General features: G+C 32.7%; 1 protein-coding gene across 1 annotated transcript in view; it reads left to right on the top strand.

Annotated features, from left to right (window-relative positions):
- LOC140433434 (equilibrative nucleoside transporter 1-like) overlaps positions 1-8,030 on the top strand; it is a 33,525-nt gene extending 25,495 nt beyond the window's left edge. Inside the window, exons 7-8 of the mRNA XM_072521439.1 lie at positions 5,275-5,477; positions 7,776-8,030. Of these exons, the coding sequence (XP_072377540.1) occupies positions 5,275-5,477; positions 7,776-7,887 (315 nt within the window). The 3' untranslated portion in view covers positions 7,888-8,030. The remainder of the gene's footprint in view (positions 1-5,274; positions 5,478-7,775) is intronic.
- Positions 8,031-14,608: the final 6,578 nt, after the last annotated feature.

The following is a 14,608-nucleotide window of genomic DNA, read 5'->3' as shown; positions in this document are numbered from 1 at the left end:
CGGATTTATTTTCAGATATATTTGAGAGGTTTTGAATTTCTTCTTAAAGCTCTTTTTGTGTTAGAAAAGTCTACGTGCCATAGTAAATCAACAACCCAACAATACGAATGGGATAAAGTCGATCCGTTATAAACTACTACTGGGACGCTACAGTCCCGTTTAGAAATTATAGTAAAATCGATGAAAACAATATCAAAAATAAACAATACATATCACTAACCTGTGTGAATCATCAACTAAATTATTTATAATCTGTTAAAAAAACAGAGCAGCCACTTGTTATTTACTAAAATTATATTATTTACGAGTTGTGGATTGTGTTTAATTAACATCAATTTATAAGTTACATACGTGATATGTAGGTTGCATACTACTAGGTAATGAGTAAGGAACGTCTAAAAATACGGATGCGTCCAAATAACATGAGCTTTGCGGACAAACAATTATCAGCAACATAATGACGGTATTAGATTTTTGTTTTGATACAGGGCAGCGACAACCGCTTATACGTATTTCGACCTCTTTAGGTCTCGTCAGAACGGTATAGCCACTGTTCTGAACCAAAACAAAAATCTCTCCCGTCCTAGACAATAGTTATCAAAATAACTATATACGGACGTAACTACGCCATCTAAAAACAAAAAGAGAAATCAAACGATTTCTACCTAGCGAAACCGAATTCAAATTTTTACCACTGTGTTTCCTAAAACTTGCGAAACAAACAGCTGGATAAATTACTACCGTTCTGACGAGACCTAAAGAGGTCGAAATACGTATAAGCGGTTGTCGCTGCCCTGTATCAAAACAAAAATCTAGATTCTTAGATTCCCTTGCCGAGTAATTTATCCAGCTGTTTGTTTCGCAAGTTTAAGGGAACACTGTGGTAAAAATTTGAATTCGGTTTCGCTAGGTAGAAATCGTTTGATTTTTCTTTTTGTTTTTAGATGGCGTAGTTACGTCCGTATATAGTTATTCTGATAACTATTGTCTAGGATGGGAGAGATTTTTGTTTTGGTTCAGAACAGTGGCTATACCGTTCTGACGAGACCTAAAGAGATCAAAATACGTATAAGCGGTTGTCGCTGCCCTGTATCAAAACAAAAATCTAATACCGTCATTATGTTTTATTACTTACTTCGTTTGGAGTACCAGAAACTGAATTCACTACGAATTTTGACCAGGATGAACGGCATGTGGAATGCAATTTTAGATTCCCTTGCCGAGTAATTTATCCAGCTGTTTGTTTCGCAAGTTTTAGGAAACAGTGGTAAAAATTTGAATTCGGTTTCGCTAGGTAGAAATCGTTTGATTTCTCTTTTTGTTTTTAATTATCAGCAAATTTTTTGAACTCCGCTGGGACATATGTTCCTACAGTAATGAAAGGGTGAATTTGTGCAATACTTAATATTAAAAATTTATTTTAATAAAAGAATAGAAAATACTGCTGTCTTCTGATCTAAAACAAAGTGATAAAAATACCTTGAAGTCAAAATATGTTTATGAAAGTATAGAAAAGTATAGAAATTATTTATACTTTATTTATTTGCAAGTAGTAGCTCATTACAAATGTAAATCTTTTCTAGTCTGCAAACAACAGAAAAATTGGTCAAACTGAAATCACTCAAAATAATATCCCCTCCTGTTGAAATGTAGATGTAGATATTACTTTTAAAGAGTACAGCCTGTTCACATACAAATAACAATACAAACCCTAACTATAACTGGACGGCGTTATGCATCACTAGATCAAGCGCCAAAAATTGATTTTTGAGATATTTGACTTCAAGTTTTCACTCTGTTAAAATTCAGTATATGTTACAATAGTCGTAATTAGTAGTGAAATAGTAACTTGATAATGTTAAAGAAAAACGAAAAAAAATTAAAAGGCCTTTGGTCGACTTACGATTATCTCCCACATTGTGTAATTGTGTTATACATCAACAGATCAAGCGACATGGAGGTCGTTTGGTCTAGTAATGCGTAACTAAAATATCACTTTTAGTAAATGATTAGTAGGCCATAAGCTATTTGTTCTTTTTGGGTATGACAATAAAAGTCGTTGTTTTGAATATTTTATATATTACTTAAGAAATTAACCAACAATATAAAAAAAAACTTGAACTCAGTGTTTACAGTAGGTACAATTTTCTGAATATTATGAAAATAGTAAATAAACATTACTCATCTCATTACTATGTCAAAGTCTAAGTCTCTATCAAATCCGTCAATATCAGCTTTTTCTGTATTGTTACTGAAAAGGGAGCGATACAGAGGTTTTGCATCATTTGGTATTAGGTGCATTAAAGATCATAAGTCGTTAAGCTTAGGCACAGAAAGTGGCTTGCCTATGGGCCAAAGAGGAATCAAGTGGTTATTTAGGGATTGCATTGCAACGGGCCATCCTTTTTGAAGTTTCTTGTGAAGATCTACTTCAACTTCACTAGTGGTAAAATCAGTTTTCATAAAAATACTCAGTGGTTTATCCTTTCTTATTTCAATTACTCTTGTTTTAAGCCAGCTTACCTTACTGTTTTCTATGTCTCATTTACGGTTTCTAATCATAGTTTTCAACTTCTTTGTTCCAACGAATTCTTCTTTTTCTATTCTGTGAACTACTAGTGGGTTCTTTTTACGAGACTTCTTTATCACGCTTAGGTAATCATCGATGGTATATAAACGTTGTTGAAATTTTGGGGCATTTTCAATATCTCCAAAATCACTATCATTGGGTAAAAACCTATGACCAGAAAATAGATGCGTAATGTAATTTTTTCAATGGTAGGATGAGTTTCCAAAATCGTTTTCAGAATCGAAACTATTTTGACGTTGCGGTTTTGGCCGCCACAAGAGTCTGACCACAAAGTTACATGTTTTGCAGAAGTAACATTTTCTTCAATGTATTTCTTAAGACAACTGCCTACTTTCTGGGTTCCCCAACCAGCTTCATCTGCTATCCAAACATAACAATGACCTTTGTTGTCCTTGTCGCTATGGATAAAAAGGTTGTAAATACATAATTAACGCTTATCATTAAAAGATATTTGTTGAAATTCTCGGAAGAAGAAGAGTTTTTTCTAAATCAAAACAAAAGTTTTCCACTTCTGGTTGATCGTTGCTCATCTTCATGTCCAGCTTTCTTCCAAAATGATGCATTTTCTGCTTCTTCTAAGTGCACAATTTTTCTTCTTTTAACTTGCTTAATTTTTCGTTATCTGCGCAATTTTTAATTTCTAATTTAAAACAGTCACATCTACTACAAGTATCTTTTTTCAACTTTTTTCTTTGAAGAATAAATCATGTTAAAAATATTTTTTTGTAAAACGAAAATTTAACAGAATCATTGTCTACCTCTTCAATATATAATTCATACATTTTACTTCATACATGTTCATACATGTTTCTTCTGTTAGGTATTCCCTTTCTGTGTTAGCTCTTCTGTAATGTGAATTGTACTTAGGGAATCTCGTTATGTGCTCAATTACTTTTTGTAGACGATTATCGTTAATTTTATTATGATTTCCACTTTGACCACGACCATCCCGAACACCCATTGGACGGTTCATAGCTTTCGATGCTGCATTGACTTTGCAACTTGATATTCTCAAGGTATGTGAAAAGAAAGGTTTACACACTGTCACAGCGGATATTGTGTATATCCTTGTAGTATTTCTTTTGTTACTGGTTTTTGTTCTTTTACGCTTTATTGGGACTTCCGAAATATTTGAACAAATTATAGCTCTCTTAATTTTATAAAAAAATTTAAGCAATACCTGACAGTACTTCTTAACCTAAACGCCTTAACAAGTTATTTTCAACAACGTTTATGTACGAATGTTGCCAAATATTCGATTTACAATCATTAAAACGCTCGCAAGGGGCGCTTGGTCTACTGATGAAAAACTAATACAGAAAATTAGTCGCTTGGTCTAGTTATGCAAAATTAAAAATCCAGAATAAGAAGAAAGACACTTGGTCTTTTTAAATATATCTGGTTAACCGTCACTAACAGACTAATGGGATTTATTCTGTAGATAGTTTATGCTATTTCCCACCAGAAAGTGCCATAATCCACAATTTGAGGAAATGGCGCTTGGTCTAGTGATGCATAACGCCGTCCAACTATATAAATTATATACCTAACAGGTATAAAAATCATGGGCCAGTGTTTTAGAATCAAAAGTGAGCTAGTGTTGGAGATTTATATGTTAAATAAAATTAATGTTTAAGCGGATACATCGTATTGATACCGAACATTTAAGCAACGTGCCCAAATAAAAAACTTTAATAAATAATTTGCTTACAAATTATGGATCTCTATCTGTTCTGTGTCAGATTTATTGTCCGGTCCGATTGGAATCATGTTCTTGATTCTCATGTGAAATATGTTCTTCAATATTATTATCAATAGTCCACAATTTTTCTTCCTCGTTTTTTACGTGGTTTACGGCATTGGTCAATTCATATTTCGTTACGTTTTTTTATGGAATTTAGTATAAGTTAGACATTCTTCAATAAAAAAGTTATATTTTATCTGACCACTTCAACTTTTACTTGAGCCCATAATAAACTCTATTGAATTTAGTTAACAATGATAAGGCGGCAAATGTAATACTGTTACTAATTTTATTTTTGTTATTTCGTCAATGACATATTTCTTATAGTACGATTTATGTTGCCTTGCAATTTATAATATTTCCGTTTTAAGCATAGTCTGATCATACAGAAATGTTTTGCGTTAGAGCCAGTTAATTGTGACTACATTTTTCCATAAGACCGTGAGTAATTTTTCAACTTATTTTGAAATCAACGACAGCCAACAAACAATGTCTTGCGGATCATATAATATAGATTTTTTTCTTTAATTTTCATAGCAAAAATGCGATTTCTTCAAGTAATTTCTATAACTTATTTAGACCAAAATAAGGAAAATTAGTATCTCTTATTGCCTTTAACGAGAGAGGCTCTCTTTAGTATACAAGTGCTATTTCAACGATATAAAGATGTGAATTGCGATATTTATGCATGCTTCATTAATAACCATGCAGTAATGAATGAATTTCAGTAAAACTAATAATAATAAACGTACAATTTTACCAACTATTCCTAAAGTCATACCATTAATTTGTTTAGGTTGGAAAACATATCAAAATTTAAAATAAATTGGTAATGCTTACTTAATGTAGGCGGAGGGGGCGTTACATGAAAATGCGTTTATACTATGTATGCCTCTGTTTGTAATAATATAGTTATATGCAACAAATATTTTTGTTTCAGCCTGGTCCAAAGTTACTGTGGATACCTGTTACAGTAAGACTAATATACATACCTCTGTTTTTATTCTGCAACTATCAAGTGGAAGGAGTCACTCGAAATTTACCCGTGCTTATTAAAAACGACTATATTTACTTTCTCATTGGAGCAACAATGGCTATTTCAAGCGGTTATTTAAGTTCATTGGCTATGATGTATGCTCCTGGGTAAGGAGGACAAATAATAATAATTTTTATTGTTTAATTTGTCAGGTTCCAGTAAATGATACTTTATTTTAATTACAGGAAAAAGTTATCCTTTATAAAAATTGTGTATGTTTTAAAACCCAAAATACAATCATCAAATATTACATTTTTTTAGTCATAAATACGGTTTGTCAAAAACTATGGATGTTTATATACATACAATTTTTTGACAAACCGAGTATATAAAAAAATTTAATATCGTATTATTGTCTTCTAGGTTTTAGATCATTCATAACTTTTTCTAAAGAATAACTTTTTTCATAAAATTAAAAATAAATTCCATATGGTCCTATCTCCACCATATTGTAAACTTTTTTATAATTAGTTTTATAAAAAACATGTATTCTTTATAAAAAGTTATAAATACATAGGCGGTTTGTCAAAAAATATAGATTGAATGTAAGAGTTAACAATATGCACAATTTATATTTTTTGACAAACCGCATAATATATACCTGAAATAATTTAATATCTGATGATTGTATTCTAAGTTTTAGATCACTAATACTTTTGTATAAAGAATAACGTTTTTTATTTTTAATTTGATAAAAAAAAGTTATTCTTCATAAAAAGTTCTTGTCGTATTATCTGGCCTGACATCTCAGGATGACTCTTAGCCACAGCCATAATTGATGACCAAGACAAAGGTTGGGTTGGATAACAAATGAATTTGTTACATATGGTGTATTTTATATATTTTGGTATGAAAATTGGTGGGCTCCTCACAATGTATGTTATGTTTGTGTTGAGGATTTAAGGAAGTGGTCGAAGAAAGAAAAAAAGCTTTTAAGATTTGCATTGCCTATAGTATGAAGAGAGCAAAAAAATAATTTAAATGTTTGTTATTTTTGTACTGTCGATGTTTCTGGATATAACTAAAAAATAAAGAAACTGATTGTTCTGAACTGAACCCGATCTGAACTGCCAGTCCCTGAGCCTCCTATACATATTGATTATATTTTAAATACTTTTGAATCAGAATCTGATGGAAGTGGTCCAGGAAGTGATGGCGAATTTTAGTGTCCTTTAGAAAATTTACAACCACAGTTGTTTACACAAGCTAGATTAGACTTGGTAAGAGATTTGGGTTCAACAAAGGAAAAATCAGAACTGATTAGCTCAAGATTAAAATAAAAGAAGTTTTTGTCGCCTGGTTTATCTATTTACAAGTACAGGTACAGGAATCAACAGTTTGCTTATATTTTAATGCAGCAAGGGGATTTGATATACTGTCATAATATTGGTGGTCTGATGAATAAGTTTGTTATTAAGTAAACCATAAGGATGATTCGTGGCTTTTTATAGACTCTTCACAAACAAGTTTAAAAGCCGTACTGGCTTCACTTTTTATTGCTCATTTATTCCATATGAAAGAGACATATGAAAATCTTAACAAAATTCTACAGAAAATCAGTTATTCAGCTCACAATTGAATGATCTGTGGAGATTTAAAAGTTTTTTGTATGCTACTTGGCCAACAAAAGAAATTAACAAAGTTTACATGTTTTATTTGTGAATGAGACCGTGGAGCAAGAGATAAATACTGGTCCACAAAACAATGGCCCACAAGAAAACACCTGGCGAGAAGAAAATTTTATACAAAATTTTGTAAGATCCAAAAAAGATCTTCGTTTTACCTCTCACATCAAGTTAGGCTTAATGAAACAGTTTGTCAAGGCCCTGCCTAAAGATGCAGAATGTTTTAAGTACATGAGTGGATAGTTTTCCCAACTATTAGAAGCGAAGTTGAAAGAATGGAACACATATTCGTAAAATGATGTTCAACTATACCTATGAAACCAATATGACTACTACGAAAACAGCAGCCTGGATTGCATTCAAAAATATATTGGTCATTTCATCGGGAACAACAGAGTGCCTCGCATAGGAGAAAAAGCTACTTGAGAAGTTTTGAAGAAAAAAAAAGAAAGAAAATAGAGTACAGACCTATACTATTACAAGATAAGAAGTAGATATAAGGTATTATTCTAATATTGTATCATTTTAATGTATTTCGGTAAGCTTTATAAATCTTTTTTCCCGTTGGCCTGTGTAATTTTTAGATTAAACGTATCCACATTTTAAATATATTATGTATTTTTTTTTAATAAAATTTTTCTTTTATCAACTTAAAGCCGAAATGAAGTTAACAAAGCATATTATATCATATTATTATTTATGACGATATCAATAGTTCTAACCAATTTTTTATTTATAATCTTTTTTACGGTGTATTATTAAGTTTTTGTTTTTTTTTAGTACGGTGGAAGAACGTTATGCTCAAACAGCAGCAATGATTGCAGCAGCAGCTCTACTGTCTGGGATATTCACCGGCATTCTTATTGCTTTTATATGGCCAGGAATAATCTAGTAGTACCGAGGAAGAACGTTATGCTCAAACAGCAGCAATGATTGCAGCAGCAGCTCTACTGTCTGGGATATTCACCGGCATTATTATTGCTTTTATATGGCCAGGAATAATCCATCATATTGGCCAGAAATAAATAAATTAAATTAAACGTCTTTTATTACAAAGTGGAGAAAATACTTCTTAAGTAACAATTCACTTAAAAAAGTATTAGGCACAAATGACATAGTATATTAGAAAATCAATGTTCTGATATACTAATTAGGTTTTTAAAAAATAGGTTTTTACAACACAAAATTTACTGATGTAAAGTCGTAGATTAGAGCTTGAAGGTCAGATAATAGAACAAGTGATGGGGTCCAAATATCTATGTAGGCATCACATTATCTAGCTACGGAAAGCTCGAAACTGAAGTGGAAGATCAAGTAAATAAAGCAAATAGAGCCGCAGGCCATCTGAATGAAACAATATAAAGAAATTTTATTTCTTTATATTATAAATACATAGGCGGTTTGTCAAAAAATATAGATTGAATGTAAGAGTTAACAATATGCACAATTTATATTTTTTGACAAACCGCATAATATATAACTGAAATAATTTAATATCTGATGATTGTTTTCTAAGTTTTAGATCACTAATACTTTTGTATAAAGAATAACGTTTTTTATTTTTAATTTGATAAAAAAAAGTTATTCTTCATAAAAAGTTCTTGTCGTATTATCTGGCCTGACATCTCAGGATGAGTCTTAGCCACAGCCACTATCGCTCTTCATTCTGTATAATTTTGTTCTTTCATTTTCTATCGTTGTACCTAAATCCTAGACAAAGCTACTTAGATTTCATCCTTCTATCTTTTCCCTAAATGGCCAATCGATCTTCTATTAATAATCTCATAAATATATCTACGACAAATAGTAAAATAGCAACTAAGTAAAGGAAATCAGACTGAAGCAATAAAAGAAGGGGACAGCTTAGGCAGCATTTGGCCTTCTCTTTTCTGAAAAATGGGATATATCGTTAGTATTCAAAACAAATAGTCTTCAATCAGTATACATTACCTGTTCTTACCAACCACTTTATGATAAATGTTTACCTAGAAAATATATCAAAAGCACAACGATCTAGCAAAAGGTAAATGCTAAACGCTAAAAAGACAGGCAAAAAAAGCTGGATTTGTAAAAAAAAAACAAAAGTAAAACTTAACTCAAGTAGCAAAATGTAAATAAAAATTTGGTGGCAATATTGCAGTGGGATATAAAAACGACATGAAAAAAATATACATTGTCGAGTCCATTATACATATGAGTCCATTTAATTACAAATAAGACGTAAACTTAAGAAGTGAGAACACAAAATAGTATGGCTAGTCGCGGTTGTAAAAGCTGTCCAAATACATTTTGTTATATAATTGATGACCAAGACAAAGGTTGGGTTGGATAACAAATGAATTTGTTACATATGGTGTATTTTATATATTTTGGTATGAAAATTGGTGGGCTCCTCACAATGTATGTTATGTTTGTGTTGAGGATTTAAGGAAGTGGTCGAAGAAAGAAAAAAAGCTTTTAAGATTTGCATTGCCTATAGTATGAAGAGAGCAAAAAAATATTTTAAATGTTTGTTATTTTTGTACTGTCGATGTTTCTGGATATAACTAAAAAATAAAGAAACTGATTGTTCTGAACTGAATCCGATCTGAACTGCCAGTCCCTGAGCCTCCTATACATATTGATTATATTTTAAATACTTTTGAATCAGAATCTAATGGAAGTGGTCCAGGAAGTGATGGCGAATTTTAGTGTCCTTTAGAAAATTTACAACCACAGTTGTTTACACAAGCTAGATTAGACTTGGTAAGAGATTTGGGTTCAACAAAGGAAAAATCAGAACTGATTAGCTCAAGATTAAAATAAAAGAAGTTTTTGTCGCCTGGTACACCTATTTACAAGTACAGGTATAGGAATCAACAGTTTGCTTAGTTTTTTAGGCAGCAAGGGGATTTGATATACCGTCATAATATTGGTGGTCTGATGAATAAGTTTGTTATTAAGTAAACCATAAGGATTATTCGTGGCTTTTTATAGACTCTTCAAAAACAAGTTTAAAAGCCGTACTGGCTTCACTTTTCATTGCTCATTTATTCCATATGAAAGAGACATATGAAAATATTGACAAAATTCTACAGAAAATCAGTTCAAAGTCAGTACAGAAATTCAGCTCACAATTGAATGATCTGTGGAGATTTAAAAGTTGTTTGTATGCTACTTGGCCAACAAAAGAAATTAACAAAGTTTACATGTTTTATTTGTGAATGAGACCGTGGAGCAAGTGATAAATACTGGTAAACAAAACAATGGCCCACAAGAAAACACCTGGCGAGAAGAAAACTATATACAAAATTTTGTAAGATCCAAAAAAGATCTTCGTTTTACCTCTCACATCAAGTTAGGCTTAATGAAACAGTTTGTCAAGGCCCTGCCTAAAGATGCAGAATGTTTTAAGTACATGAGTGGATAGTTTTCCCAACTATTAGAAGCAAAGTTGAAAGAATGGAGCAGATATTCGTAAAATGATGTTCAACTATACCAATGAAACCAATATGACTACTACGAAAACAGCAGCCTGGATTGCATTCAAAAATATATTATTCATTTCATCGGGAACAACAGAGTGCCTCGCATAGGAGAAAAAGCTACTTGAGAAGTTTTGAAGAAAAAAAAAGAAATAAAATACAGTACAGACCTATACTATTACAAGATAAGAAGTAGATATAAGGTATTATTCTAATATTGTATCATTTTAATGTATTTCGGTAAGCTTTATAAATCTTTTTTCCCGTTGGCCTGTGTAATTTTTAGATTAAACGTATCCACATTTTAAATATATTATGTAAATTTTTTTTTAATAAAATTTTTCTTTTATCAACTTAAAGCCTAAATGAACTTAACAAGGCATATTTTATCATATTATTATTTATGACGATATCAATAGTTCTAACCAATTTTTTATTTATAATCTCTTTTACGGTGTATTATTAAGTTTTTGTTTTTTTTTTTAGTACGGTGGAAGAACGTTATGCTCAAACAGCAGCAATGATTGCAGCAGCAGCTCTACTGTCTGGGATATTCACCGGCATTCTTATTGCTTTTATATGGCCAGGAATAATCTAGTAGTACCGAGGAAGAACGTTATGCTCAAACAGCAGCAATGATTGCAGCAGCAGCTCTACTGTCTGGAATATTCACCGGCATTATTATTGCTTTAATATGTCCAGGAATAATCCATCATATAGGCCAGAAATAAATAAATTAAATTAAACGTCTTTTATTACAAAGTGGAGAAAATACTTCTTAAGTAACAATTCACTTAAAAAAGTATTAGGCACAAATGATATAGTATATTAGAAAATCAATGTTCTGATATACTAATTCTTCTTCTTCTTCTGGTTCCTATCCGTTTCGGATGTTGGAAATCATATTGGCAATCATGACCTTGCTCGCTGCGGCTCGAAACAGCTCCGTTGAGGTTTTCTTAAACCATGTTCTTAAATCCCGCAGCCATGATATTCTCCTTCTACCGGGATATACTAATTAGATTTTTAAAATATAGGTTTTTACAACAGAAAATTTACTGATGTAAAGTCGTAGATTGGAGCTTGAAGGTCAGATAATAGAACAAGTGATGGGGTTTAAATATCTATGTAGGCATCACATTATCTAGCTACGGAAAGCTCGAAAGTGAAGTGGAAGATCAAGTAAATAAAGCAAATAGAACCGCAGGCCACCTGAATGTAACAATATAAAGAAATAAAAATATAGGGAAAAAAATGACAGACAGAATTTACAAAACAGTCATCAGACCAATAATGACATACGCGGCAGAAAGACGACCTGACACAGAGAGGACAAAAAGGATGTTAGAAACAGCAGAGATAAAAACACTTGAAAAATTGATGGCAAGATACTATGGGACAGAGCTAGAAGTACAGATATACGACGTAGATGCAAGGTGGAGAACATCAAGAACTGGGTAAAAAATAGAAGAGTAGAATGGAATGATCATGTAAGCCGAATGACAAGAAATAGAGTAGTAAAAACAGCAAGAGACGGTTCCGCAATAGGAACACGATCAGTAAAAAGACTACGAAAACGATGGAACGACAACTTACTGAATGCACATTGAAAAACAGACATAGTCATGTGTATATAAAAAAAAAGAAGACTAAGAAGAAGAAAAATAGATTTAAATTAGTTTAATTATGTAGGTAAGCGAGTAAACTATATGGGATAATTTCATATACTTGATCTATGTTGCTTTAAAAATAATTGAACCCAATTTAGAGCGACTTGTATCTTATAATCAGACAGATCGCAAATATTAGTAATCCTGCAATAACAGTACAAAATAATGAAATATTTCATTTTATAGTGAAGAAGGGACTTGCAAATCCGTAAGCACTTTATACATTGAAAAGACTAGATTAACCTTATGGTTTCTGTATGGAGGCAAGTCGTTCAAGTAAATTACTTTCACAGCTTCTCTTGTTTGTTGTAAAAGGCGATTAATTAAACCTGTCCCTTTGTGATAGTGCATAATCTACTATACCAACTACTATACAACGCTCGCCCCTACTTAGTATTACCCTCATGAATAAAAAACCTCGACTTTTATCAAAAATAAATTTAAGAAAACCTCTTTGTTCTTTACGTGCCGTCTCTAATGGAGGTTGGCGATGACTTCTGCAAATTCGACTCTATCTTGTGGTTCCCTTATTAGGTCTAGTTCTGTACTATTCTTAATGTTACGCAGCAAGATCACTTGTCGTCTAGTCTGCCAGGTCCACGCTTTTCTTTTATTTTTCCAATATTAGTTAAGGGAAATTATATCTTTCGTGCCTAAATATATAAAAAAATAAGATGGGTTTCTTTTTTTAAGAAGTTCTATAAGCTCACGATATATATTTATACTTTTTAAAACTTCTTGGCTTTCGATATGGTCAACCCATTTAATTTTTAGAATGTGGCGGAATATCCAAGTTTTCCAGGCATCGTAACGAGACAATTGTCAGCATCCAGGCTTCCGTGCCATGTAGTAGAATATCGTTGATATAGCATTTTATCATGCGATATCGCAGTGTAACATCATGATCTCGGTTGGTGAAAAAAATTGTTTTTATTTTTGGAAATGCGTTTTTAGTCTGTTCCGTTCTACATTTTACTTCTGGTTGTCAGCCTTAAATCTCTTGTATCTAGGAAACCACTAAGAAGAAATGAATGTGTCTACAGCAGGCGGATGTGCATCATCTTATTACACAGCCACACCAAGCTTAAGGGATAACACCATCGTGCCAAACGGAAAGTACCCAGGATTGCCTGTCAAAGAAGATGAAAATGAAGAAAGATGAAAAATATCATGGAGGAGATAATGTCAAAAAATATGTGCAATAACTAAAACAGAGTAGAGCAGAAGAGCCAATGATTGTTAATTTCTGGTAATAGTAAGAAAACTATTCGGTCAAATGAAAACATATGCGAAAGAACTGGACAGGGTAAAGGAGGAACGGTAGAACTGGCAGCGCCAAAAGCAGAAAAATCAAGAAAAGTGCTAGATTGACAGAAAGAAAAAATATTGGAATAGTCCATGTCACAGTGGAGGCTATGATTAAGATAGGATATTATAGATGGCAATTACATGCCCACACAGTCAGTAATTGCGAGGAATGAGCAAAGTGAGATGCTGAAAGTGCGAGGAAGGAGATTCATATACGATTCTAGTGCCAAAGTAACATGGCAAGATGCTTTAACTGTGGCTAGTATATTCACAGATCAACATGTACTTAGTGTCCTAAGTTTAGGGGAATTATCAGAAGTGTAAAAGGTAAAGTTGGACAAAGGATAGGGGATATTGAGAATGGTAAACAAGCATACCTGGAAGTAAGTACTTAGGACATGAAATTCGGTTGGGCAGAGATAACCAGACATCTGAGTTTCCACGTCGCATAGCATAGGATTAGCCTGGGCAGCTTCTGATAAATTAAACTATATTTAAATCGGATCTACCCATATGCCCCAAAAGGAAAATTTTTTACCAATGTGTGTTACCTGTACTCGCTTATGGAGCGGAAACATTAACACTTACAAAACAGATAGTTAATAAGATTCGCGTGACTCAGATGGCTATGGAGCGCCAGATGTTGAGTGTCTCTCTGGGAGACCGAATCCCAAACGAAGAAATACATCGTAGAACAAAAACAACAGACGCCATCATAAAAATCGCATCGGTAAAATGGAATTGGGCAGGACAAGTCGCCAGATTATCAGACAATCGATGGACAAAACGTATTTTAGAGTAGAGATCAAGGCAAGAAGCAATACGGAGCAGAGGACGCCCCCCAACTAGATGGACTGACGACCTGAAGCGTGTTAGCAATAAATGGATGCAAGCCGCATAAGACAGAGACAGATGGAAAGAGCTGAAATAGACCTATGTCCAGCAGATGATAATAAAATAAGCGTGAAAGAAAGCGTGTGTTAAGAGTGCTCACACAAATAAGAGGACGGCTAAATTAGTTAAAAGCGACAAAGTGTGGTTCCTTAGTAAAGAACGTTCGTGAGTAAAAACCTATGGAATGAATTGGAAACTCAACACCTGGTTTTCATAAAAACTGCTTGGTAGCCAACGTTTGTGAGAAGAAATTTGCTATCGTATATCTGTCAACTGC

Source organism: Diabrotica undecimpunctata, chromosome 2 (assembly GCF_040954645.1).
Source record: "Diabrotica undecimpunctata isolate CICGRU chromosome 2, icDiaUnde3, whole genome shotgun sequence".
NCBI lineage: Eukaryota > Metazoa > Arthropoda > Insecta > Coleoptera > Chrysomelidae > Diabrotica > Diabrotica undecimpunctata.
Note: the sequence above shows the minus strand (reverse complement) of the source record. Positions and strands in the feature narration are given on the sequence as shown.